This window comes from Trichophyton verrucosum (assembly GCF_000151505.1).
Source record: "Trichophyton verrucosum HKI 0517 chromosome Unknown contig00123_1.f1.exp, whole genome shotgun sequence".
Classification (NCBI taxonomy): Eukaryota; Fungi; Ascomycota; class Eurotiomycetes; order Onygenales; family Arthrodermataceae; genus Trichophyton; species Trichophyton verrucosum.
The window spans coordinates 29,928-55,559 of NW_003315553.1; the positions used below are offsets into that span (position 1 = coordinate 29,928).

The 25,632-nt window shown below is 49.2% G+C and overlaps 11 protein-coding genes across 11 annotated transcripts; 4 read left to right on the plus strand and 7 right to left on the minus strand.

Moving 5' to 3' along the window:
* Positions 1 to 1,234: 1,234 nt before the first annotated feature.
* Positions 1,235 to 2,215, minus strand: TRV_01641 (putative oxidoreductase; the record flags this gene model as incomplete). The annotated part of the gene is made up of 1 exon (XM_003024162.1): positions 1,235 to 2,215. One exon carries the CDS (start codon positions 2,213 to 2,215, stop codon positions 1,235 to 1,237), a length of 981 nt encoding a protein of 326 aa, XP_003024208.1.
* A 345-nt stretch (positions 2,216 to 2,560) lies between these two features.
* TRV_01642 (uncharacterized protein) lies at positions 2,561 to 3,094 on the plus strand (the record flags this gene model as incomplete). The annotated part of the gene is made up of 1 exon (XM_003024163.1): positions 2,561 to 3,094. The coding sequence occupies one exon, from the start codon at positions 2,561 to 2,563 to the stop codon at positions 3,092 to 3,094; it is 534 nt and encodes a 177-aa protein (XP_003024209.1).
* A 538-nt stretch (positions 3,095 to 3,632) lies between these two features.
* TRV_01643 (uncharacterized protein) lies at positions 3,633 to 5,855 on the minus strand (the record flags this gene model as incomplete). Its single annotated transcript, XM_003024164.1, has 5 exons — positions 3,633 to 3,791; positions 3,857 to 4,459; positions 4,517 to 4,897; positions 4,963 to 5,486; positions 5,675 to 5,855. 5 exons carry the CDS (start codon positions 5,853 to 5,855, stop codon positions 3,633 to 3,635), a joined length of 1,848 nt encoding a protein of 615 aa, XP_003024210.1.
* A 200-nt stretch (positions 5,856 to 6,055) lies between these two features.
* On the minus strand, positions 6,056 to 6,927 carry TRV_01644 (uncharacterized protein; the record flags this gene model as incomplete). Its single annotated transcript, XM_003024165.1, has 3 exons — positions 6,056 to 6,179; positions 6,240 to 6,715; positions 6,778 to 6,927. The coding sequence occupies 3 exons, from the start codon at positions 6,925 to 6,927 to the stop codon at positions 6,056 to 6,058; spliced, it is 750 nt and encodes a 249-aa protein (XP_003024211.1).
* A 571-nt stretch (positions 6,928 to 7,498) lies between these two features.
* Positions 7,499 to 9,811, plus strand: TRV_01645 (uncharacterized protein; the record flags this gene model as incomplete). Its single annotated transcript, XM_003024166.1, has 6 exons — positions 7,499 to 7,630; positions 7,695 to 7,977; positions 8,034 to 8,164; positions 8,222 to 8,875; positions 8,938 to 9,419; positions 9,544 to 9,811. 6 exons carry the CDS (start codon positions 7,499 to 7,501, stop codon positions 9,809 to 9,811), a joined length of 1,950 nt encoding a protein of 649 aa, XP_003024212.1.
* Positions 9,812 to 10,180: 369 nt separating this feature from the next.
* TRV_01646 (uncharacterized protein) lies at positions 10,181 to 12,107 on the plus strand (the record flags this gene model as incomplete). Its single annotated transcript, XM_003024167.1, has 3 exons — positions 10,181 to 10,910; positions 10,986 to 11,847; positions 11,915 to 12,107. The coding sequence occupies 3 exons, from the start codon at positions 10,181 to 10,183 to the stop codon at positions 12,105 to 12,107; spliced, it is 1,785 nt and encodes a 594-aa protein (XP_003024213.1).
* A 138-nt stretch (positions 12,108 to 12,245) lies between these two features.
* TRV_01647 (uncharacterized protein) lies at positions 12,246 to 14,148 on the minus strand (the record flags this gene model as incomplete). The annotated part of the gene is made up of 5 exons (XM_003024168.1): positions 12,246 to 12,449; positions 12,631 to 13,143; positions 13,206 to 13,822; positions 13,882 to 14,049; positions 14,106 to 14,148. The coding sequence occupies 5 exons, from the start codon at positions 14,146 to 14,148 to the stop codon at positions 12,246 to 12,248; spliced, it is 1,545 nt and encodes a 514-aa protein (XP_003024214.1).
* A 555-nt stretch (positions 14,149 to 14,703) lies between these two features.
* On the minus strand, positions 14,704 to 15,610 carry TRV_01648 (uncharacterized protein; the record flags this gene model as incomplete). The annotated part of the gene is made up of 4 exons (XM_003024169.1): positions 14,704 to 14,823; positions 14,876 to 15,310; positions 15,370 to 15,411; positions 15,557 to 15,610. 4 exons carry the CDS (start codon positions 15,608 to 15,610, stop codon positions 14,704 to 14,706), a joined length of 651 nt encoding a protein of 216 aa, XP_003024215.1.
* Positions 15,611 to 16,664: 1,054 nt separating this feature from the next.
* TRV_01649 (uncharacterized protein) lies at positions 16,665 to 18,219 on the plus strand (the record flags this gene model as incomplete). The annotated part of the gene is made up of 2 exons (XM_003024170.1): positions 16,665 to 16,703; positions 16,891 to 18,219. The coding sequence occupies 2 exons, from the start codon at positions 16,665 to 16,667 to the stop codon at positions 18,217 to 18,219; spliced, it is 1,368 nt and encodes a 455-aa protein (XP_003024216.1).
* Positions 18,220 to 18,391: 172 nt separating this feature from the next.
* Positions 18,392 to 19,144, minus strand: TRV_01650 (alpha-1,6-mannosyltransferase subunit (Ecm39), putative; the record flags this gene model as incomplete). The annotated part of the gene is made up of 1 exon (XM_003024171.1): positions 18,392 to 19,144. One exon carries the CDS (start codon positions 19,142 to 19,144, stop codon positions 18,392 to 18,394), a length of 753 nt encoding a protein of 250 aa, XP_003024217.1.
* Positions 19,145 to 22,186: 3,042 nt separating this feature from the next.
* On the minus strand, positions 22,187 to 24,914 carry TRV_01651 (ubiquitin C-terminal hydrolase CreB; the record flags this gene model as incomplete). Its single annotated transcript, XM_003024172.1, has 2 exons — positions 22,187 to 24,676; positions 24,774 to 24,914. Coding segments are annotated over 2 exons (2,631 nt in total), but the record flags the coding sequence as incomplete, so codon positions are not given.
* Positions 24,915 to 25,632: the final 718 nt, after the last annotated feature.

The window sequence follows — 25,632 nt, forward strand, 5'->3', positions numbered from 1 at the left end:
TCTACTCTACGCTCTCCCCCCAATCTCACCTCGTCCGTCCTCTCCAGCTCTTCCTCTTCCTCTCTACCTCCCCGCGCGGCCCTAGGGGAAAAAACTAGAAAGCTTAGGCTCCTTGGCCCGAGCCCGGGCAGATCGGCATCACGTGGAAGCATCGATCTGCTTATCTCAGCTGCAGATACTTCGAGTGACAGGGAAGAGAAAAGTGACGGCGACAAGAAAGTCGAAATATCAAAGAAGTCACACAGAGTGGAAGAAGTACTCCGTAGTTCAAGAATCGACTGTCGAGAGCCAGGAGTCATCGGATCCAGCAGAGACAACACATCCGCCGTACAGGATGACAGCATACACGCCACTTTCACTCATGCATCCTGAAGTAACGGTCTCCGATTCGAGATGAAGCGTATATTTTTCTCCTGCATGTGCTCTCCCCACAAATTATACCACCTCTCGGATGCAGAGTTCGGGACTGCTCACATTATTTCTCCTGCTCACATACTTACTTACATGTCTACTTGTCGTCTTCTGGCGATCAACTGCTGACGTACCAGCGGCGTTGTTGGGAAGGCAAACCGATAGACAGACACCCTTACGTATTGATGTAGCACTGCATGCATGGACCTGGTGTTATCCCGGGGTTGGGCTCCATCCCTCCGCCCATCCTTTGCGAACCCACCAGTCACGGAGAAACTTGGAAACAATCCATGCAAGATACTAACTGCCTTTTATGGCTTCTGCACCATGCTCCTTTTAGTTTCCTTCGTGTTGAATCTGTTGGTTGGTTGATTTCATTATTGATCTGGGGCGGCTATTCTCTTCAATGAAAGTATGTTCGGCACTTTATTCAGAGAAGCCGTCAACATTATCCCGTCTTAAAGCGTAATGAGCAGGTGGCAAGCCGAAGGCGAGGTAGCACCAGTTTAATTAGCAGGCACTACCTTTGTCGCTCGCGCTCCCAACGGCTGATTCTTCAGGGATGATGCCAGTATCACGCTGAGCACTGAACACCCCCTGACCTTACTGGTTCTCCTTTTTTATTTTCTCGCTTTTCACGGGTAGTTCTCGTCAGGAGAGAATGTTAAAAAGGGTTGAGAAATATCCACATGGCATGAATGCACTAGGGGGACCTTATATTCCATATAACCAACCCAACGCGTGCTCTGAACGCCTACCCAGACCACCATATAAGTAATATTATGAACGCTAATATACAGAAAAGATACTTCGATTCCCTTCCTTACTTAGACGGGGAGGAAGGTAAGATCACATCACCCATCTCCCAGAATCTGGTGTCAGCATATGAAAGGCACAGTTCCCTCGCTGAATGGGCAGTGTTTAAATTCACAGCCTGATCCGAAAGGACATTCACAACCGTTCCGAATATGACCACATGGTCTCCAATTCGCGTGGTCTGCGGTAGGCACTGGCACTCGAATATAAATGGGAAACGACCATCTTCCCCGGCTTTCACTCCATTTATCACCAAACGTGGCGGCTCACCACTCTGGAGAGAAGGTGACGCTTCAACATCACTGGGAGCAGTGAATCGAAAAAAGGAAGCTTGCTGCTCATCCTTATTTCTAGCTACGTTTTCATATCCTTTTGAAAACTCCAGAGCCAATCTTGCCATAGCCTCCGTAGGAGAGAGTAGATGGACGAGGAACCGGGACGAGAAACGGATGGCGTTGTACGTCTCTGATGGTAATTTGACGTTAAACGATATCACTGGCTTTGGGCTCAATGTTACTGTATTGAATGAAGACACCGTCATGCCCCTAAACGCAGAAGAGGGCGGAGAATTAGGGTCAGTCGAAGTAACTATCGCAACGGGATGAGGTACTAGTCTCATCAACCGCCGGACTTCAGTCTGGATATCCATCTCAGCATCAAGTCCCCTCCCACTTTCTGTAGTCGAGACATCGTCCTCTAGCTCAATTGGCTTTGTCTTGTTGGTATTCGGTATATGTGAGCTGTTTGCTCTGTAGGTGCTCTCGGACTTTATGTGATCAGCTCGCTTTCGTAGGTTGGGTGGTAGGACTGGGCTGAGGGTATCGGAAATGCTCTCAACATGTTTCGACACAATTGCTCGTACTATGCCCCCGTAGTATCTGCGAGAGAGGGTGTGGAACGGTGGGATTGCGCTCGCTCTTATGGTGGTGTTATAGGTAGCTTGAAGTATCGGGAGTCCCTGGCCCCATGGCCGAGAGAAGGGGAGCATCTTCCCAATTGACTAGCTGTGAAATTCGTCTCCCGGTATCCGGTTGCATCATTCAAATCATCCAGCTGCCCTCCCTCATGCTCCTCCGGGTATTAAAATGCTCATTTTCCTTGTTCCTGACGAAATAAAAAACTGGCAAAGCTTTTGGTCAAGCTACCGAACACAAGGGAGAAAAAAAAAATGCTGACGTAATCAAAATTTATCGTGAACAGCTTCAATCTTCGCGATCGAATCTTCAACAATCTTCAAATTTCGCAAATCCACCACCAAAAAGCCATAACCCGCGCAATTGACAGGGCTTAGTCCCTCAATCTTTACGAACAATCCTTATTAGCGAACAAAGCCATGTCTTTTCACGCCCCCGTTCTCCGAGCGGGTTCAAAAGCCGCCTCATCATCCACCACATTCATTTGCACTCAATGCAGAAACGCAACGCTCCTCCGCCGTCCTAAGAGACCTTATACATTCACACAACTCATCGCACTCTCTGATGGAAGCACATTTACCCACCGTACCACATCTCCTCAAGCTGTCTACCGATCTACACGCGACTCCCGCAATGCCCTGCTATGGAACCCCAGCAGTGAAAAACTGCTAAATCTTGAAGACGACGAGGCAGGTCGATTAGCTGCTTTTAGAAGCAGGTATGGACGAGGATGGGACTCTACTACGAAAATCTCTGCAGAGGATGCAGCTGCCGCCGAGGATCTTGCCAGTGCCGAAGTTGGGACTGCAGCTACGCCTCAACAGACGGCTAAGACACCTGAGAAGGAGAAGGTTGTGGAATCTGAGTTTGAAGAAGAGGACGAGGATAGTTTGTTGGACTTGATTAGTTCATTTGGGCAAGAAAACCCTTCTTCTGGATCAAAGAAGAAGTAAATGGGATACGATGAGGCGGTGTTAGATTGGCGAGATGTTTATATGCTTTTTTGTATTTTACCTCCTATTGCTAGTATGGCATAAAGCAGGGCGAGAACAATATTGTACTATATTATTATATTATACACTTTGGGAGAGAAAAACTATACGATATTCTTGAGCCAACTGGTTCGTGGTTACTTCAATTGCTATAAAGGTGCACTGATACTCGGGGACTTGAACTATAGAATTCACTGCTATTTAACCCGACTTCCCATCACTTGATACTCAGACAACAATAAATATCCGCAAGAAACTCCTCCTGTACGAGCCAAAAGGGGAAAGAAGGAAGCAAGCGGTAGCATAAGGCATAATTCATCTCCGGAGCTAGTTTAAACAAGGTAGGGTTCATCATCAAAGGAAAGATGATACGATATTAAAGGATCTGTGCAGAGATAGGCATCTTTTCTTATAAAAAAAATATAGGAAAGTGGTATAATGTCAAGATCAGCACCCTAATTCAGATTTTGAGAAAGATATGCTAGTGGTCCTGTATATTTTAGGCCTCGTCTTGGTCTCTAGATGTACTGTTGCTTTCTGAGGGCTGGTGGCTTGGCCCATTGCCTTCAGAAGGGGGAGCAGCAACAGAACTATGAGCAGCAGCTGGATCTTCATCGGCATCAAGCTGGAGGAGGAATGTTTCCCATAGTTCGATGAGCTAAACGACCAAGTTAGCGTAATGTCTGAAAAAACATGAAGGTAAATGGTGATGAATATACGAACCTCCTTCTGAGCTTCAACGGCGCTCTCCAAAAATGTTTCTACTCCAGACTTGAAATCTTCGACCTTTTCCCTTTCAAATCTTTCCAGCTCATTCCGCATTACTCTCCCCAAATCTTCGAACAGTAATCTCGATTGATGAACTCTCTTCTCCGCATCCGCGACCTCCGCGTGCGCTTGATTCAACCGATCTTGCTGCGACTTGCCCTGCCTGAGCAGTTTATCCCGCGTGTTCTTCTTCTTCTGCAAGTCAGACTCGGCTGCATGCCATGAATGGTACGATTTCTGACGTTGGGTAAATGCGGTCTTAACACTTCCAATGAGTCGAATGTATTCATCCATGGTGATACCAAGTGTCAGGACGTCCTGTTGCGCCTGACGCTCGTAGAGTTCACGAATCCGAAGCTGAACTTCGGCAAGGCCATCAAGAGGGCCGGAGAGAGCAGGAGAGAGTTCAACGCTTGCAAGAGAGTGAAGAGACGTTGAAAAGTCACTGGCAGCTTCAGCAAGATTTTTACGCTGGGCTACAACGGTATCAATAGCCTTTAATAGAGCTCTTAGCTGAGTCTCAAGAGCGTCCAAGTAGATTTTTCGATCATGGAACCACTAGTTGAAAGTAAGTATCAAAACAAGTAGGTAAACATAGATTGAGGGGAAACATACGTCGTCATGCTCTATAAACTTTCCACCGCCTCCAACGGATATTCCGAGAGAGCTGAACATGCCCTTACTCTGGCCGAGATCAGGTTCGCGGTTTTCCTTATTCTTTACATCCATGGTAAATGACTCGCTCTCTAGGAATATCTTGAGATCCCCATCGTGTTGTAATGTAGGATGGGCGGCAATTTTGTTGAGCATACGCTCCAATGCTGCTCGTCTGGACTCGACGAAGTTAGTATCGAATCTCCCGACTGCCTGCTTCTCCGGAGGAGGCGGTACAACGATTCCAGGGTTGTTGGAATGTAAAGAGTTGTACAGCCATAGAAAGTCTCGGTATCGTCTGGTGACCGTAAATTCAGGTCGTATATATGCCTTTGAAGTTGTCTACGTAGGACTGTCAGTTAGCTGCACGATGGATGAGCGTAATAAAGACAGACACGGGTCCTCACCTTCGTCCTAACTTGGTAGACTATATGACTGCTGGTGATATCTCCGACTTTATGTGGATCTCCAACGGTAATGTAGAACGATGGCTTCGCAGCCTGTTCAACGCTGATACTTTGATTTTGTCGTTTATCTGCAGTTGACGAAGCGGGTGCCGGCTGGACAGGCGGAGGTCCCTTTGCCCGCGCAGAAGGACCGTCTTCATCAAGATCAACAGATTCCATCAGCGTTGTCACACCTGCGGCGCTAGATGTTTGCGACGCTGATGAGGTAGGCCGAGCACTCCGAGATGTAAACGACTCCTTGCGCGGGGGCGCAGGTCGCTGGTCCTGTGTCTGAGCATCTGCAGCTGAGAACGAGGATGTCTCGCCCAAAGGCCCGAGAGGATCAAGAACATCTCCAGCAGGTTCTAGCTTGACTACCTGCGCGCTGACCTTACGGGGTGCTCGGGGACCTCGTGCGGTCGGTGGTGACTGAGGAACTGAGAGTGATGTCGACGACTGCTCGGCGGCTGGCTGGGTCTCTTTAGCTAGGTATAGTCAGCAAACGCAGATCAATTCAGGTTGACATCTGTCCGAATGCGATAAAACAAGGCCGTACCTGGCTCTTTTCCGTCGTTGGCCTTGGAGTGGGAGGGAACATCTGTCAGTCAGAACTGTCAGCCCATGTCATTGCAACGTCGGCAAGTGGAGGTTTTGGAATGGTGTTCGAATATACCGCCCCATGGAGAGTCACTGCCCTCCAAATCCATGGCCAGCAGGCTAGTCTGAGGACTGCTTCTTAGTACTGGCGAAGGGGGGAGTTGTCTGGCTGTGATAACAAGCAAGGAGGGAGTCCGAGATGTTTCTGCGCTGGCTGGAAAGCTCTCTGGAAGTAAGAAAGCTGTTTGCCTAACCATGACGAAAGTGGTGTAAGTTTGGTAAAATTACAGGTAATATCATTACCACATGGATATAAATTACGACCCTCTTTTCAAACTATCAAAGCCCAACTGTTTGTTTCAAGAGATTAGGTACTGGCTCATTAGAAATATGTACTGGATAAACTATCAGGCTATGTTCATGTCTAGCAACTCACGTCAACCGTCTATTTTACTATCTATGCTGATTCATTAACGACCCACGGCAGGCCGAGAGAATGCATCTGAACAGCCAGTTGGAAGAGATAATCTAGACTCTCGCACTGAGTCTTTGCCTTGGCAGGAGTATCGCCCCAGACGTATCTATGGAATTCAACTTAGTTTGATCTGGATTGTCACGAGCTATAGGGTGATGCCACTTACATTCCATGCCTCCGGACTAGAACGGCGTAGGTATCGGGATATTCCTCCATGGCCTTCTCCAAACTCTCGGTCAAGTCCTCTTCAAATGCGGTATTCTCGATAATCGGAATCTTAAGTGTGTCAAAGAAACCCAGCATGCCTTTACCTTTACCTCTGGGAATTCCCTTGATCTGCTCGATGTTGCTAATCTCAAAACAGCCGGACTTGCCCTTTTCTCGTTCAACAAGCAAGGTGACTAGCACGGCCCATTGCGAATGAGTGTGAATGCAGCAGCCGGCGCCGCGATCGAAGGCGGCGAGGAAGAGAGGTGTACAGGCAGATGGGTTCAAAGCAGAAGGCTTGCGGATATATTTACGGGCCGACGGAGGGTACTTGGGAGTCGGGTAGGAAAGGACGAAGATCTCATTGGGCTTGATGAGCTCCTTTTGCACGCCAGAGGGAGCAATGAAGATGTGTTCACCACGACGGATGGAGGTCTAGTACGCAGGGTTAGCTAGAAAACAGCTTGATGGGCAGTCTGTTTTAGTGAACCGCATACTCCACCACCGGTACCAGTAACCCATCCTAGGCTGTAAAAGTTCTTGCACATCTCTGGGATCAAGTTTGCCGGATGCTGAGGGTCGTCCGACTGAACGAGATGGTCATTGTTTTCCCCCTGGAGGGACTGCTCTGGCTTGTTATCGGCCATTTTCGCTGGGTATCTTCAGAATCTCAAGTGAAGCCACCAAGAAGCAGCTTGTCTGCGTCCAATTGAGCGATTCTCTTCCTCCACAGTGTCCTGTTACCTTCCTACTCCGTCGTCTTCACCGTCTTCCTCGTCTTCTGCGGCCTTTCAAGCGGGACAAAAAGTGAGTTTCAGGTGGGATGAATATGATGACTAAAATATTAGTAATAAGCGGGTAAATATAGGACCGCGCGGTAACGGCCCGCTATGCGCACGCACAGGATACCTAGTCTACGCCCACGCACCGCTATGATTCACACCAAGATGCGTGGCAGTAAGCCGTTCTGTCGGCAAAAGTGAAAGAGGCCACCTTTCAAGCGGCACGGTTTGACTTTATATAACCTCCCCAGGTCAACCTCGTTTCGACCTTCGTGTCCTCTCTTCTCTTCTTCTTCTCCTTGTCCGTCTCTCTCTCTTTGCTCGTTGACCTGCTGCTGTTGCCAGCCTGTTTCCATCCTCTTGACGCTCTTAATACAAGTTGACGGAGTTGTCTCGTTTTGTTTACTGAGTACATAGCTCTAAGGACCCGATCGCAATGCGTCTCAACGCCCAGCTCGCGTCCTTGCTGCTCTCGTCAATAGTGCTTGTGGGCTCTGCCCACGGCGCTGACGAGGAGCCAGTGGCAGAAAAGAAGGAGACTTCTTCCATTGAGAGGCCTACCTTTGTTGTACGTTTTCGCTCCTCAAAACACACTTTTGTTACTGTGCGAGCATTCTAACTTAATATGATAGCCTACCACTATCAAAGCTCCGTTCCTCGAACAATTCACCGACAAATGGGATTCCCGATGGTCCGTCTCCCATGCTAAGAAGGAGGATGCGAAATCTGATGAAGAATGGGCCTACGTTGGTGAATGGTCGGTGGAGGAGCCAACCGTCTTCAAGGGCATCGAAGGCGATAAGGGTCTTGTTGTCAAGAACCCAGCTGCCCATCATGCTATATCTGCCAAGTTCCCTAAGAAGATTGACAACAAGGGCAAGACTCTTGTTGTCCAGTACGAGGTTAAGCTGCAGAGTATGTAATTTGCACATGAAGCTACCTTAGTTGAGCTTGTAACTGACATATCCTAGACTCATTGAGCTGTGGAGGCGCATACATGAAGCTCCTACAAGAGAACAAGAAGCTTCATTCTGATGAATTCTCCAATGCATCCCCCTACGTCATTATGTTTGGTCCCGACCGATGTGGAGCTACCAACAAGGTATATATTACTATTGAACCATACCTCCTGAAACATGGTATCTAATTCAATTTCCAGGTTCATTTCATCTTCAAGCACAAGAACCCCAAGACCGGCGAATATGAGGAGAAGCACCTCAAGGCCCCTCCGGCGGTTAAGGTTACCAAGCTCACCAGCTTGTATACTCTCATTGTCAACCCAGACCAGACCTTCCAGATCCGCATTGACGGAGAACCCCTCAAGAACGGCACCCTCCTCGAGGACTTTGCTCCTCCAGTTAACCCTCCAAAGGAAATTGATGACGAGAAGGACACCAAGCCTGCCGACTGGGTTGACGAAGAGAAGATCCCTGACCCAGAAGCTAAGAAGCCTGAGGATTGGGATGAAGACGCTCCCTTCGAGATTGTCGACACCGAGGCCACCAAGCCAGCTGACTGGTTGGATGACGAGCCAACTACCATTCCCGACCCTGAGGCTGTCAAACCAGAGGATTGGGACGACGAAGAAGACGGTGACTGGATCGCCCCAACAGTCCCCAACCCCAAGTGTGAGGAGGGCTCTGGATGTGGCAAGTGGGAGCCCCCGATGATCCGAAACCCAGCTTATAAGGGCAAGTGGTCTGCTCCTCTGATTGATAACCCTGCCTACAAGGGAGTCTGGGCTCCAAGAAAGATCCCCAACCCCAACTACTTCGAGGACAAGACTCCTTCTAACTTCGAGCCCATGGGCGCTGTAAGTTATAACTTGTTTAGACGTTTCCCCTAATATTGTTCACGAAACTAACAATGTTGTAGATCGGCTTTGAGATCTGGACCATGCAAAACGACATCCTCTTCGACAACATCTACATTGGTCACTCCATCGAAGATGCGGAAAAATTCAAGGCCGAAACCTACGACATTAAGCGCCCCATCGAGGAGGCTGAGGAAGAAGCCAGCAAGCCCAAGCTTAGCCCTCAAATCGACGATGAGACCGACATCTCATTCACCCAAGACCCAATTGGCTATGTCCGCGCTAAGATTGACCGTTTCATCTCTCTCGCTCAGGATGACCCCATCGCCGCTCTCCAGGCTGTTCCTGAGGTCGGCGGCGCCATTGGTGCCATTCTCGCTTCCCTTCTTATAATCATTGGCATGTTCGGCCTCTCATCCCCTGCCCCACCAGCCAAGAGCACCGGAAAGACGGCCGAGAAGACCGAGAAGGAGAAGACCACGGAGGCCGTCACCGCCTCTGGTGCCGACAGCGGTCAGGGAGAGGCAAAGAAGCGCGCTGCAAAGTCAGGCTAGAAGAAGTCACTGACAAATAAATCAACATAAATATCAGCATACAACTGACCTCAGCACAGCAAGCAATGCCCGCCGGCTCACCCGCGATGCGACTCAAGTGACATGACGCGCAAGAGAAAAAGAACGAATTCCCTTTTACGCCTTTTTCCTTTCTTCTTTCCTTGTCTTTCTTATACTTTACCTCTTTTATACCGTTATTGCAGCTGGCGTCTTTGCATCCTTTACATTTGCCATATGGAAAAAAGGGGGAAGAAAGTATTTCTTATTGAACAAGTCGGGGGCATCCAGGTTCCCTTTTTCTGCTGCAGCTAAAATCCCAAAGGATGTGGAAAGGGCAGGGCTGGATAGACGGGCTTCCGTTTCGCGTCATCTAGAAACATAATCCTTCTATGCACCAGGCCGCGAGTTGATGCTCTGTAAAGTATTTATACCTATCTCTATATCTCTATTATCTCCATCTCCATAGCAAATACCATATATGAGCTTACATAATACTCGTCCGGTCCTGTAGCGGCGTTGCTGATTGGTCCAATAAAGCCGGCACAAACCGCTTACCCGAGGAACTTGCTAGCGCCGGCGGCAACTCCAGAAAGCCTAAGCTGCTGGCGCCGCAACTAACGACTCCGACTTCCAACTGCTGCATCTTCGTCTCATCCCAGTCAACGCCTCCCCTCTCTCCCTGCTCAGCTCCAGCTCCAGCTCCGAGACGACGACGACGACGACGACAGAGATAGTGACATAGCCTGCAATCATGGCCTCCAGAGCTGCCACCCGTTTGACTGCGTTCCAGCGCTCCCTGGCTGCTGCTTCTCCCCGCAGCTCCCTTGCCCGCTCTCTCACCACAGCAGCCCGTACCGGCAGCACCACCAGCAGCACATCCATGATGGCCTCGTCCAGGAATAGCTCAGCTACAGCTATCCGCAGACTGCACGCCACGGCTCAGCAGCTCAAGCCCGCTGCCGCTGCAACTGCCTCAACCACCTCCGCAGCATCAACGGCTACCTCATTCCCCCAGTCCCACGAACGCATTGCCTCCCCCATCGACACCACCAACTTCATCGACAACGAGTTCACTGCTTCTCGCGCAGAGACATGGATTGACCTGTTCGATCCTGCTACCAACAACCTGGTTACTCGTGTTCCCCAAAGCACCGAGGAAGAGATGAAAGCTGCCGTTGCCAGTGCCCAGGCTGCGTTCCCGGCTTGGAAGGCCACCAGCATCATGGCCAGGCAGCAGATCATGTTCAAGTTTGTCAACTTGATTCGTGCCAATTGGGACCGTCTTGCTGCTAGCATCACCCTTGAGCAGGGTAAGACTTTTGCCGACGCTAAGGGAGATGTTCTCCGTGGTCTGCAGGTAGCCGAGACCGCCTGCGGTATCACCACCCAGATGACCGGTGAGGTGCTCGAGGTTGCCAAGGATATGGAGACCCGAAGCTATAGAGAGCCATTGGGTGTCGTCTCCGCCATTTGCCCATTCAGTAGGTGTCCCCATACATATGCTTGCCTCTCTCACTATGAATCTGTTCAATAGTATAGTTGCTAACGCCAGATAGACTTTCCTGCTATGATTCCGCTATGGTGTATCCCAATTGCTACCATGACTGGTAACACTCTTGTCATGAAGCCATCTGAGCGTGACCCCGGTGCGGCTATGATCCTTGCCGAGCTTGCCAGGGAAGCCGGCTTCCCCAAGGGTGTCATCAACATCATCCACGGATCTGCCAAGACTGTCGACTTCATCCTAGATGCCCCTGAGATCAAGGCTATCAGCTTTGTTGGAAGCAACCGCGCTGGTGAATACATCTTCACCCGTGGCTCTGCCAACGGCAAGCGTGTTCAGGCCAACCTTGGTGCCAAGAACCACTGTGCCGTCCTTCCCGATGCCAACAAGAATCATGCCCTGAACGCCATTGCAGGTGCTGCTTTCGGTGCTGCTGGCCAGAGATGCATGGCCCTTAGCACCTTGGTCATGATCGGTGAGACCAAGGAATGGCTTCCTGAGATCGCTGAGCGTGCTCGCGCCCTCAAGGTCGACGGTGGATTCGAGGAGGGAGCTGATCTCGGTCCCGTCATCAGCCCCGAGAGCAAGAAGAGAATCGAGGATATCATTGCGACCGCTGAGAAGGAGGGCGCTACCATCCTCCTCGATGGCCGTGGCTACAAGCCCGAGAAGTACCCCAACGGTAACTGGGTTGGCCCAACCATTATCACTGGCGTCAAGCCACACATGACCTGCTACAAGGAGGAGATCTTCGGCCCGGTCCTTGTCTGTCTCGAAGTTGATACCCTCGACGAGGCTATCGAACTTATTAACGCGAACGAGTACGGCAACGGTGCTGCCGTTTTCACCCGCTCCGGCCCAACTGCCACCAAGTTCCAGCGCCAGATCGAGGCTGGCCAGCTTGGTATCAACGTGTAAGTGTCTTCCCGCTAAACAAAATTGCAAATCACATTAAGTATTTAACTAATATTCCTACTACAGCCCCATCCCTGTCCCACTCCCAATGTTCAGCTTCACTGGAAACAAGAAGAGTATCGCTGGTGGCGGAGCAAACACGTTCTACGGCAAGCCTGGCCTCCAGTTCTATACCCAGCAGAAGACCGTCACCAGCTTGTGGAGAAGTGAGGACGCAATCAGCAACAAGGCAAGCGTTGTCATGCCCACCCACAGTTAATTGATTTCCTTTCGTATAAAAAGAACAAGAAAACGAGAAAGAAAAGACACATACACCCAGTTCTAGCCCTGTCCTTTTACATGTTCGCGGATAACATAAACTTCTTCTTTTCGTCATAGATTGTCGCCCATTTCTAGTTTAGACATCCTCGACCAGCATACCAAATCGACTCTCAGCCTCGTAGCTGGAATACGCAACGTTACCACGATATGATCCAGAAATTATATGTTTAGTAGTAGCTTGTGCCTTGATAATGTTTGGAGATAAAATGAGCGTTTGTTTGACACGATTAACTATGTTGTAAAGAATGTTGAATGCGATACCAAATTGTTCACCTCTTGTCTGTTGAAACAAGGGGAACCTTCAAAATTCAAAGAGAAATCAACCCGTCCTACGTTTATTGGGATTTCACCTAGTAGTCCTCCCCCCGAGAAATCACCTCCTTACAGTTGGACCTGAGTAGAACGGTCTATTTAAACAATGGGTTAGCGTATCAAACCATGTAAGGAGGAAGTGCACTTACATGTTCGAACTGCGCAACATATGACCCTGGAACATCAACGAGCGGTGCATAGCATTCTACGATATCATTTGAAATGAGCGACCTCATACCAAGATGATAGTTCTTCACCCCCATATGCTCAAGATATCGCCTAGAAAATACCAGCGTTCCGAAATTCTCACGGATGGTCTTCAACAGTGACTTGGCAGATGCATAATGAAGACCAGCAGTGCTAGCATGTTCGTTGAGCCCGTAACCATATACCCCGACTTCATCCCGGGTATAGCCCTTTCCAGTACTTCCAAAAGTCTCAATAGCAAAGACATCACCTTCTTCCATGCGTTGGGTGGTCTTTGACCTGACAAAGGGGACTTGCTTTTCGCCATGGATCTTGTAGCGCAGAATGTTATGACCAGTAAGACTACGAAGGGCCTTCACAGGAATGACCTTCCCATTGATTTCAACTTCATAACTTTCCATCACTTCTTGGATTTCTCCACTAATATGATCAATTCGAGCATCAATACCAGCTTCCTACATTATGGTTAGTACTATACAGGTCACAGAAGAGTATAAATAGGCCCTATAGGAGATACCTTGAGTCCGGTATTGGTAGCTGCTTTCACGGCTGTAAGTAGATTATCGTAAACAGGGTTAGAAGCCATAGTAAAGGCGCTGTCTACAATTCTTCCATTGACATGAACTCCAAAGTCTATTTTCAAGACATCATCATGCTGGAGGATAACCTCTTTGGCCCCAGGATTAGGGGTCCAGTGAGCAGCCACATTATTGAGGCAGAGCCCGGTTGGGAATGCTAGGCCAGCTTTTAAAGCATCGCCAGTTTCAATTCCTTCGTGACCAGTAAGTGCGCGAACACCAGTCTCAATCTCATGTGCAAGCTCGCTCAGTGAAACACCAGGCTTCGTGATTGACTGTACGTACTGACGGACCTGACGATGAACTTCAGCAGCTTGGCGATAGTCAGTCAGAAACTCGTCGTTCATGTTTTTGATAGCAGCCCGATGACGAAGTTCTTCTGCAGTTGTGCGTTGAAGGTTGTCATTGCAAGCGGCATATTCGACAATCTCGCCCTCTGGGTATCGCTGATCATGAAAGATGCTGGGTAGCGGCACTCGTGGGGGAGTTGTCTGTTGCCCCTTTGCCGTCTTCTTCTTTTTCTTCTCGTTGTTCTTTCTTTTTCTCTTCTTGCCATCTAGTTATGATGAAAAAAATTAGCAGTGTTAGGTAGGTACAAAAGTCTAGTTCATTTACCATTGTTCGGCTGGCTACCGGACTTCAGGTCAGTTCCGATATTTTGATGGTCATCATTGTCCCCTTCCTCATCGTCATCATCTCCGTCAAGCACGCCTTGAACAAGTCCACTTGCGGCAGCTGGTTTGGGAGGGTTGATAATAGCAGCCACACTACCGGTGGGCGGTTCTACTCCAACATTAGTAACAGCGCGAGCACGGCAGCAGGGGTTTCTTTTGGTTTACCATTTGGCCCCTGACGATGACCTTCTGGTGACTTGGATCCCATAATTTACACTGGCCTGTTCTCATGAAGCACGTCGTTGATATAGTCTGGTTGTACTCCGTAGTTGACTGCTAAAACTTCAGCTGAGGTTGGCAACACTGAGCAGTTAGTTAATTATTGAGGTCGCATGCCCGTCTTGGCGCATCCTTCGCCGTGAGATCTCCGTCTTTCTCATGTCTTGTGCTAGCCTGGCAAGTATAGTGTGAGATAGCCAGAAATAATACTAAAGAAATAATCTCTTACTTATAAACAGGGCATTCAAAAGCTGAGGACTTATTTGAGTATGGCATAAATCTAGGGGATATAAACTTGGTATTGGCATGAATTACATTCCAAACTAACTATTCAAAAAAAAGAATTATCCGTAGACAATTCCTACTCAGAATCCAACCATTCCAAGGGCTGAAAGCAAAAGATAGTGATATCATGGATAAATGGGCAGGTAGATAGCCAAGTCGCATCTAGTCTATGAGCGGGTATGTATGCAGAAACTCTACAGGCTGTGCAGAGATGGGCTCTGAAATGCAAAGGCTTTCGACACACATAATCGGCCATAAATTACTCCTCTTGGCCGAGATAACCATAGACAAGTCTGACTTTGCTGCAGACGCCGTTCTTGGCAACGACGATACGGCGAGTGTAGTATCGTGCGCCGTTGATCACTTCGAAACCCCAGACCTTAGAAAACGTTAGTTGTGAATAACTGAATATACTGAAGGAGTTGCCTTACCTGTTCGGCAGTCCAGCCGTTGTCAACACTCTCAACCCAGCTCTGCAAGAATGGCTCGCTTCCCTCACTCTCATCAACAACCCAGCCGTCAGACGCAGATCCGTCAGCTAGGACGTCTCCGTTGAAAAACTTGGCGACACCAGCATCTTCCTCCTCCTTTCCAACCTTGGTCTGTATCTCAAGGTCAGGAACAGTCTTGGAGCCATCTTTCTTAGAGCTAACGAAGCGAGTCTGGCCCTTGACGGAGCCGAAAATGTGATCGGTGTGCTCCCTGACGTTCCAGCCGAGCTCACGCTTCTCGGTGGTACCAGAGATTCCGCCAGTCAGGGTCTGCGCAATATCGATATGGACAATATCCTCTTCAGTGTACTCCTTGATGTGTAGGGTGATAGTGGCTAGGCCGATGGCCTTACGGGTGAACCATGAGATTCCTTGCTATAGCCTTGTAAATAAATGTCGCATATGTAATGTCTAGGGGGAAACATATAACGTACAAGCTGTAGGGTTGGGTCGGTGCTGTCGGAGAGCGAACTATCCTAGTCGTCTGTTAGACCCCGCATATTGAATCAGAGGCAACAGAATGGAGATATCAGGCCCATATGTTGTCTCTTTTGTTTAAGCTGCCTATATAATCCAGTTCTTCCAAAGGACCTTGGGCTCTGCAGAGGCTCCTTGACTTACCATAGTCCATCTTCCACTCAGGTTGTGAACATTAGCTTCCTTTGGAGCGGCCATTTTGATAATGTGATGTAATGGACAAATATAAGTGCGGGGGACGAAGATGAATGTCGAGAGAGCAGACTTGCGATCCAGATATGAGTAACAGAAGAAGAAGAATATGCTGATGGTGAGAAGAGGAACGGCTGTTGAAGAAACTCCTTTTTAAAAGAGTCGTTTGAATTAACTAGTTGGTTACTCCGTAAAATGTGATGGAGACGGTAAACCTCGGAATAGCTGGAAACTTCCGACTTGCGCACTATTTATCATGTGCAAGTGACGGCATTGAACGTGGGGAAGAGCTCCGCCAAGGGTGCCGGCAAATCGTTTCTAAATCCAGGAACGAAAGTTGACTGCCACCACCCACAAATCGCTGAGCTTCGTTTGACGCCCTTCCACGAGTAAAACGGGGTCGGCTGGAACAAGCAGCACTCCGTTGTGGCAAGCACATGTAATCCCCCATCCTCAGCCCCAGCGTTTTGATGTGCCCCGGAAACTTCCCGTCCACAGCATTAGTAGCAGTTCTATAGCCCGTCCCCCCCCCCCGGAGCTGTTTGTAGGCGCAATTATTAGTGCGGAAATAAGAGCCATGGGAATGGGAGCCTGCTGAACCCCTTTTGGAATCTCCCGAGAGTTTATGTTTGTTGTCTCGCATTTTCGGGGGTCTTTCCCACGGCTTGTGAAGAGGGCAAGCCCTAACTGTAGATGCCATCCTACTATTGGTTAGTGAATAAAGTCATCGAGGAGATGGGAGTAAGTCATCATTTGGCCTATCGAAACTGCATGTCTTAGTTCAATCCTACTACCGCTGCCTTCTCCATCGTAGAGAGTGCAGGCATAGCGAGCCTGTGCGGCCGGGAATTCGCTGTGGGAGGTTGGAAACTTCCATCTCGACTTGGAACGTTGAGGGAAGTCGATTTAAGGTGTGAACCGTCACGTGATACAAACATGGCGCGCCCGGTGGAGGGAGATTTGAAGGTGAAGGTGAAGGTGAAGATGAAGGTGAAGAGAAGGATGGAGAGCGTCAGCAGCATCGACAAGAAGCGAGACGGGGACTAAGAAAACAGCTGAAATGGCGTTTAATAAGAAATACGCTGGACTTCCTGACCTGGTATGTGCCTCTATGAGAAATACCGCCTAGGGGTGACCGCCGTTTGCTAACACCTGGTGTGATAAGGACCTTGCTCCTGATATCTATGAAACCCCCGAATTGACAGACGCTTCTACGCTACCGGTAATGCCTACTCGCGGCTAATGTGGACTCTGGAGATTTACATGCTGATAGAAGAATATATTAGGCCACAACGGTACGCTCCTCTTCGCCCTTCGATCCGGAACAGTCTTCAAACCCAGAGATCGATGGCCGTAGATTACGAGTTGATGAAGCTCGTTCACATTTCGAGCCTGTTCGAGTCGATGCCAAAGACGTGGACTTCTCGGATAGCATTGCATCCAAGAAGAAATCCTACCGAACGATAAGGGGCCCGGGACGGCAGAATAGGGTAGAGTTGGTACTTGGAGACCTTAGTGACGAAGAGGACGAAACCCTTGAGAGAAAGCTCGCTCGACTTCGAAGGGAGACTGAAGAACTAAAAGAAGAGCTTGCCAGCAGGAAATCCCAAAGGGATGGCGATGCAGAAGCAGAGGAAGGTGAGGCACATGGTGACCATGATGAAGGAATCTTGGAGCTTAGCCGGACTTTGGATACCCTCTACACTTCTTCCAAAGGAACCGGTCCCACGGCAGAGGCCGCGTTATCCCATAAACTCTCTACAGACGTATACAACGGCCAACGTGCTTTAGACCAGGGGCCTGTAGGTGCTGATGGGTCTTCCGCTTCCCAGCCCAGCCCTAACGCCTCAATTCTATCGCAAGCGGCATCTTTCGACGCACGGCTCGCACTGCTAGAAGCTGCACTGGGGTTGAAGAACACACCTGTACCAGTATCACCAGACGACCCTTCAGACATGGACATTCAGCCTATTCTACCATCACTCAACCATCTTTCTTCCCAGCTCTCGACACTCAGCAGCACTCTTACTGCTAACCAATCGACACATACCGATCGGCCATCTGGGCCCTTATCGGTAACGACAACTCCACACATTGAAGCATTGAGCAGCAAAATCCGCAAACTCACTGCTGATGCGGAAGCACTTACCACTGCCCGACAGAGAGCAACCGATGCAGCTCGAGCAGCCTTTTCTGCCCGTATTGCTGCTGCAACGTCTGACGAACCGCAGCCTTTCATGGATCCTACACTTTCTACCTCCGCAGCAGTAGAATCAGATGCTGCTGCATCTGAACAAACTGCCAAGATACAAGCATTATACCAAACCCTGCCCACCATTACCTCCTTGCATCCCTTGCTTCCTGCTGTATTAGAACGATTACGTTCTTTACGTGCTATACATGCCGGAGCTGCAACGGCTAACCAGGACCTTGATGCGTTAGAACAACGTCAGGCTGATATGAAGAAAGAAATAGATCAATGGAGGGAGGGGCTCAAAGCCATGGAGGAAAAGGTCAAGGAAAGTGAAGAGACAATGAAAGGGAACATGGAAGTCATGGGCCCTTGGGTTAAAGATTTAGAGAAAAGGCTAGACGCCTTGCACCAACAGTCATGATTCCCTGTGTGCTGAGATCGAATTTTCCTAACATACCCCCAAGTTGCTGCTCTCACTTGGTCTATATAATACAATAATCCGTCGCCCTTTAATAATGATGTCTCCATGAAGTGATACACCCGGTAGTACATATAGATATAAAGAATATTCTTCAGAATGGTGTTGAGAACATTCATCTGATATGTTTCATGATCCTGATCTTTGGGGCCAACCGAGCTTCAACCCACCAGCCACGTGTAATATGTTTCCTTGCACCCGCCTTGAACGATTCCCAATAATCAACTCCTGTATCCCCAAAGAATGTCCGCAAGATCATAGTCTCGACACCACACGCGTAGCAGTTATCAGTACCTGGCCGAACAATGCGGATCCCATCATATCCATAAGCGTTATCAATAAGCCTCCAATTACCCATTCCACGGAGAACCGACTCGTCTTCAACAAGGGCATAATCAATATGACCCCAAAATTCAGAGTTTCTCTTTTCAATTTCGCTTTCTGTCTTGTCATATATCCATCTGGACTCTCCGGCTTTGAGTTCGGGAAAGCTACCATCGTTCGAGCCAGGGAGATAGATCATTGGGGACCTGGGAATTGGCATTTCCAAGAAATGAGTTGCTCCGGTTTGGCATGTTAATGTGTCCATGTGGACGGTAATGACTGGTTGAGTGTTATGGGCGAGAACATGCACTTGCTTCATGGCTGCTCCGCCTGGGTAGTTGGCCATGGAAATAGGTAGAAGGATAAGGAATGAGATCGCGAACGAAACCAAGGTTGAAAGGACAAGGGAGAGGGAAAGGAGGCAGTAAAGGATGGATTTCGCTCGACGAGTCCAGACGTAGGATGCTCCAAGGGAAGCAACGCCAGTCAACGGCGGAATTGTGTAGATGATAAAACGCCATTCCTTATGCGGCTGAAGACTCATTACCGCAATAAAGCTGACGAGCGGAATGACGACGGACCGGGCAGCTTGACGGAGCGGATGGGTCAGACAAGCAATAGGGATACACACAAGGTATACCAACGGGTTTAAAAGAAGACGAGGCAGGGCATTAGTCAAGTAATGATACCACGGGTCGGTACCCCAGTTTGAAGCCTTCCCCTGAAGAACATTATATGCAAAACCAGCCAATTCAGGCCAGAGGGGAAACTTCTGCCAAAAGAAAGAATCGATCAGTACGGTAATGGTTAGACCAACCAAAATACCGCCAATGCCTGCTGGAATTATTTCTCGACGTAACCCTATCCGCCCCTGAGCCCAGAGATATATCGTAGTTGTGCCTAGTAAGACTGCGATTTCAGACCGGAAAATTACCCCTGCAATGGTGAGCAGGTAGAGCGATAATCGATAATTCCTGCTTATACGCTCACTAGATGACGCGTGTAGACAGGCCACGAGAAGGGTATAGGTAAAGGTAGCTATTGCTCATTGATAAATAGATAGACAAAAAAAAAGAGTTATATAAGATGAGAGCAGGACAAGGGATGTGCATACTGATAGGTAACGCGAACATATTCGGAAGTGTCCTCGAAGCATAGTACATGATATGGAACTGACTACCTTGGAACAAGAGGTACCATATCCCAGTAGTCAGTCCAAATGACCTGCTAAGCGCACGAGCAAACCCTCCCAAAGCGAGGAAATTAATGAACCATAGCACGCCGCGTACTAATAGGTATGTTAGCATAATACATGTATATATGCAAAGGGTATTGAAACCAACCTATGGCTTGAGGATCAGCGCCAGTTACGCGTATCACCGGCTGAGCAATGCCAGCTAGAATGACAGCGCCAACGAACGTCCTGGGGACGGATCCAGGGAAGCTAACATGATCATATTGGTTGAGGACGGGCAGCGGGTTACCGACTGAGGGCACTCCGTACTTTAATATGTCATGGGCTGCCTGGATATTAAACGACTCCTCAACCTTGGTAAAAGGGGATAGCCAAAGGTAAGCGGTGCCAATGATGCAGCTGACTGCCAGCGTAAACACGAATATCAGATTCTGCATATCATCTGGCACTCAAAGAATAGACGATTTTTAAACACCGACCAATTCACATCAAAGTTATTAAGGGTATCAGGATGGAATTGTTAACTTGTCTGGTGTGTTGACATTGGGATCGATCAGCATGTAGTTAGTTTGCAGCCCTGGAAGGGGTTGCGAAAGCACAGTCACGTGAAAGCTCCAGCTTCCAACAACGTTCGAGGTTATCAATCGATATCAACTTGCAAGGCCGCAACGAAGTCGACTCTTTGCGCTGCGCTCTCTACTCTCCGGAAACCAGGGCTCTGGACGTAAAGTGATTTCTCGCAATAAAATCTTCAAAATGTTCTTCTTTGGCCTCGGGAAACTATTTCAAGGTATGCGCTCTTTCTCTCCGCTGTCTGTCAAGTAGTACCCTATCTATCTATACCAATGCAACGCACACACCTCCAAGAAATCTGCATGAAACCAGGAGACTTACAAGCTTATCTGTCTAATCTATAGTGGTAATACTTATAATAAACGCCATTGCAATATTATCGGAAGATCGCTTCCTAGCACGAAGTAAATCGCCCCCGCCAGCCGCCATCGAATGCCCATACCCATACCCCCCTTGCCTTACCTCTTATCCTGCAGAAGTGACAATGCTAACTACTCTGATAAAAGTCGGCTGGAGTCGAACACAGTACGATGCAGGGTTCGGAGCAACACACGATAACACAAGCATAAAAGCGAAATCCGCCGATTTAATCGCTAGTGTTCGGACAGTTATGAGGAGTACGTCTGCCACACATAGACATACATACATACCTTTGTGGGGAATTTTGTTCTGACCGTTCGTGATAATAGTCCCGCTAATCGCTATAAATATGCTGGTTATATTCTACGAGTTGGTTCTGGGATGATTCTTGCTTATGGAGTTATAATGATTTGAATCGATGTTTGGCGTTTTTTATATATGATACTTACCTTCTTTCCCGCCTGACACCGCACCCACTTCCAGACATTGCGCACCGTCATGGCTGCTGGAAGGGCATCGGAGCAGTGTCCCAACCTCCGCTGAAGAAGGTCAGCGGTAGTGACGCCCAGCTGGCACAGGGTCATCTCTCAATCAAAATATTAAAATGATACGGATACAATGGTAGTGACTTAGTGAGGGGATAGGAAGCAAAGCGAAGCATAAGAGAAAGATAAATTGGAGAATAAACCTAGCCCCAGGCCAGTGAATCTAATCAATCAATCATATTAACATTTAACATTTCATTAGCGATGCATAGTTAGCCATGTACCGGGCTATATTGAACATGAACATCAACATCAACATCAACATCAACACACTTTTCTCTTGCAAGTGATCAGTTCTGTTCTTAATTTTTTCCATCAGTCAAAATCTGGCATGCCATACTGTATATGTAGACGCGCAGGAAAAAAAAAAAGAAAGGTAGTGGAAACGAACGATCTGATGCCAACAAGTGAAAATTGAACGGAAGAAGGACACCTGTCTTTCTCTGGACAGTGTAAAGAATGGGAAATGGCATTTAAATCGTCTTTGGTTTGGTATCAGGCTGTAGATCGTGAGGTAGAAAGGGAATGATGGACGGGGTTACATGGCACGTTAAAAGCGAGGGAAGTGTAGGGCTCTATATACAATCCAAAGAGGCGGAGAGGTATGGATAAGTCGCGGCAAATATATGCAGGGAAGAGAAAGATGGTCGGCTAGAAGGGAAAAAACGAGGTGATGTGATAACCAGCGACTCCGCGTAAATGAGTAGGAAAAGATAGGAAAGATGAAGAAAAGATGAAGAAAAAAGATGAGACGCCGATGAAAGCCAGCCAACCAACCAGTGTATGTATGAGGGTATGTAGTATATGGCAAACTCAGATATGTGGTACAGATGCGAAGATGATTTGACGATTCAAGCGAGAGGCAGACGGGTAAGTAAAAGAAGGGCACAGGAGCTAGGTGTGAAGTATCGAGTTACAGCACACTGAATGACTTTTTGCGGAGGCTGAACCTGCTTCGTCGGGGGGTGGGTTGTTTCGGCGGAGATGGAGTAGGGGGTGGTTGGGGCAGCGAAGTGATCTGCGACTGTTGCTGCTGAGAGGAAAAATCCTCCTGCTCAGCCTGCGCGAGGACTCTGGATGCTAGATGGGGCTGCTCACCCGTTCCAGACCCGGAAGCAGAGCCTGAAGCGGGAGGCTGGTTAGCTGCATCGTTGATTGCGCTGGATGAGGTATCGAGTTCCCGTGGTTGGAAGTTTTTGGGCGTGATAGTGATGTCTGAAGCAGTAGGGTTGCCGTTCATGGCAGAAGCAGAAGCAGTAGGTAGGGCTGGCACTTTGTCCTTGTTGTCCTTGTTGTCTTTGTGTTTTCTGCTGTAGCTGAGTGTTCGGCTGCCAAGTTTGAGTCTGCCCAGTCCGCCTGCGATTCCGTTGATGCCGTTCGTGAAGCCATTGGCGATTCCATTGGTATTTCCATTCCCATTAGCATTGGTGCTACCGTTACCATTGGCACTGTCAGATGCACCCTCAGAGGACAACCTTTTCTTCTCAGAGGACAGTCTCTTTTTCTCCTCTTTAGCCGTAAGTTTACTTGCGTCGAGGGCGGATTTGATCTGCTGTTCTTCCTTCTTCGCCAGTTCTCTCAGACGGGCCTCTGCTTTCTCCTGTTCCTTGCGCTTCTGCTTCTGGGTTTCTTTCTCCTGGGCCTTGCGGTCCTTTTCTTCACGAGCTCGTTCCTTTTTGGACTGGATTTCAGCGGCTCGGTCAGGAGTTCGAGACATCAGAGGGATACGAGGTAGAGAGATGGGCAGTTTGTTGTACGATGGCGTAGGTGCAGTGGCTGGTTGTGAATTGGCTGCCGTGGTAGGGAGGGCGGTTGGCGGGGCATCACCTATATTCGACAACTGCGGTGCGCTGGGTATCAGTTTGATGGGGTTGTATGAGCCTGCGGTTGAGTTGTCTGTCGTTGTAGGGAGCTGGGGTATGGCACTGCGAACCCGACTGATATCCTGGGGCGGTGTTGGGATTGGCTGATTTCCGGTAGTTTTCAAGTCCAGAGCCGCCAAGGGTGCCAGATCCGCATCCTGGGACTTTGAAGCGGCAGACATGCGCTCGTCACTCTGCAGCTCGCGCTGCATGGCCTCGAAGGTAGTCTCCTGGTAGAACAAGACATATGCACAAGCCTGGCCCGGCTTATCACCGAAGAAATTGCGCACATAGCTTTTGTCGACGGGTTCGACCATCTCGTCATCGAACAGCAGCCAGCCTCTGTCTTCGGTTTTTATGATAGCTACATAGTGGCCATGGTAGGGCCCGCCGCCGATGTGCACGACAACGGCATAGAGCTCGTACAGGCGGTCCGGGTCCTCGGCATCGTCGGTGGTATTGAAGAGTCGTAGGTAGTAAGGGTAGACGACACGATGGAACAGCTTCTGTAACCTTTGCTGGTCTTCGGTGTACTTGAAGCGTTTCAGGTGCAGAGCCAATATCCTGGGTAGCCGCTTTATCTTCATTCTCTTTTCAGCTTCCTGCAGGCCACCGCAGTTATCACAGTGAAACTTGTTGCGTTCGCAGAGCATCTCTTCCTGCGAGAATTTCCGCAGACATGAGGTTACGGAGGAGTGCTGTTCCAGGTCGACGGAGAGATCAAGGAATGCCTCGTCACGCTGGGATTTCTTTTCACAGGTAAGACACTCTGTTTCGGAGGTGAGTTTCCCCTCGAACAGCTCGTGGACCCAGCGAGTGCTGTAGGGGGACTTTGCGCTGCCGCCGACAGAGGTAGCCAGTGTAGTTGCGACGGAGGTTGAGGTTGCGGTGCTTGACTCTGAGTCGGCATCTGCTTCGAGCATGGACGTCCTGTTTGCCTCGGCCTCGACATTGTTGACGACTTCGTTGAGCAGCAGGTTCAGAAACTCGTGGGCGTCCTGGTGCATGGCCGTTCTGAACATCTCGTTTTCCCGCCGTAGGACGTCGAGGAAGTGCTGTGGTCTGACAACACCGACGCGTTCCTCGCTGGCCGCTATGGACTCGAATATGTCCTTTAGCGAGGTAAAGAGGGACTCCTGCATGCCGTAGTTTTGAGAATTGTCGGTTGTCTCGAGGACGGGCAGGGTATGCATGGCGACCTTCTTCTTGTACTCTGGTGAGTCCTTGTCCTCTGCCTTTGGGATCTGGTTCTGCGGGTTAAGTGTTGGTCTGACTCCATTGCTGGTGGCGAGCTGCTGCTGCTTGAGCTTGGTCTGGAGCAGTGCTTCTTCGAGCGAGATGTCTGGGTCCGGGTACTTGAAGTTGGTGGAGAGTGCGTGTTTGAGCGACTCTGGCGGAGAGCGCTGGGGGTAGTTTATGACGGACTCTCTGAAGGGGGCGGAGTAATATAGACATTGGAGGATAGAATTGCAGTAGCTGTGAGAGGTAAGGCCTGTTAGGAAAGACATTATTATATCCCAAAGAGAAGAGAAGGTCCCTGACTAACCATGTGTTGGCGAATGGGGCCTAGAAGAACATGTCAGTACCACTTCGCTAATATTTGATGAAAAGTATGAAAGTATGAAGGGGCCTGCTTACATTCTCCATGCCAAAGAACTTGTCACTGCCATCACTTTTGAGCGGTCCGGCGTCCGAGAGGAGTTTCTGGAGCGGTGTCTTGGGCAAGGGAGCCGAGTCCTTCTTCGAGGCTGCGGTACCGTTGGCGGAGGTGCTGTTGGCCTGGATAAAAGCAAAAGAGAAAAGAGAGAGAGTCGATAATCAGCAAAAAAATGATGTCACTTTTTTTTTAAAAAATGCAAAAGCTGCGGTGTCCTCAAGGGAGCTCCGACGTACTCCATTGCCTCTGAACTTGCCAAAGAACGAGCTCATGGTGAACCGCGAGCTCGAAGGGTCTGGCTGTCACCGGCTCTCACGCAGCCAAGCCAGAGGAGGGCCGGCGCAGAGCAGCACAGGAATGAATATAATATAATATATATAGGTAAATGTATATAAAAATAGCAGAGTTATATGCGACGATCGAGTCAACAGACAGGCGGTTCGACGGAGGCGCACTGGACCATCTGGACAGAGAAGAGGGCGTAGGAATAAGAGGAAGATAGGAGACGGAAGAAGGAAGCGTCTTTGCAGCAACGGCGACGATCGTATTCCGGCGAGGGTCTTTGTCGACGCAGGGCTGCAGGCGAGGGAACTAAGAAAAAGGCGACCAAGAGCGGATCTTGCCGTGGGTACAGTCGGGGTAAAAGGGCCGACGGGGACAGCGAGAGGGCCAGCGAGGCTCAAGCGAGGAGGAAGAGGAGGAAGAAGAAGAAGAAGAAGAAAGAGAAAGAGAAAGAGAAAAGCCCTGCAGCTGTGAGGACGGTCGAGGGCGCAGGCGAGGGCGAAGGTGAGGGTGTTTCACGCAGGGAGGAGAGCGAGAGAGAGAGAGAGAAGAGAGAGA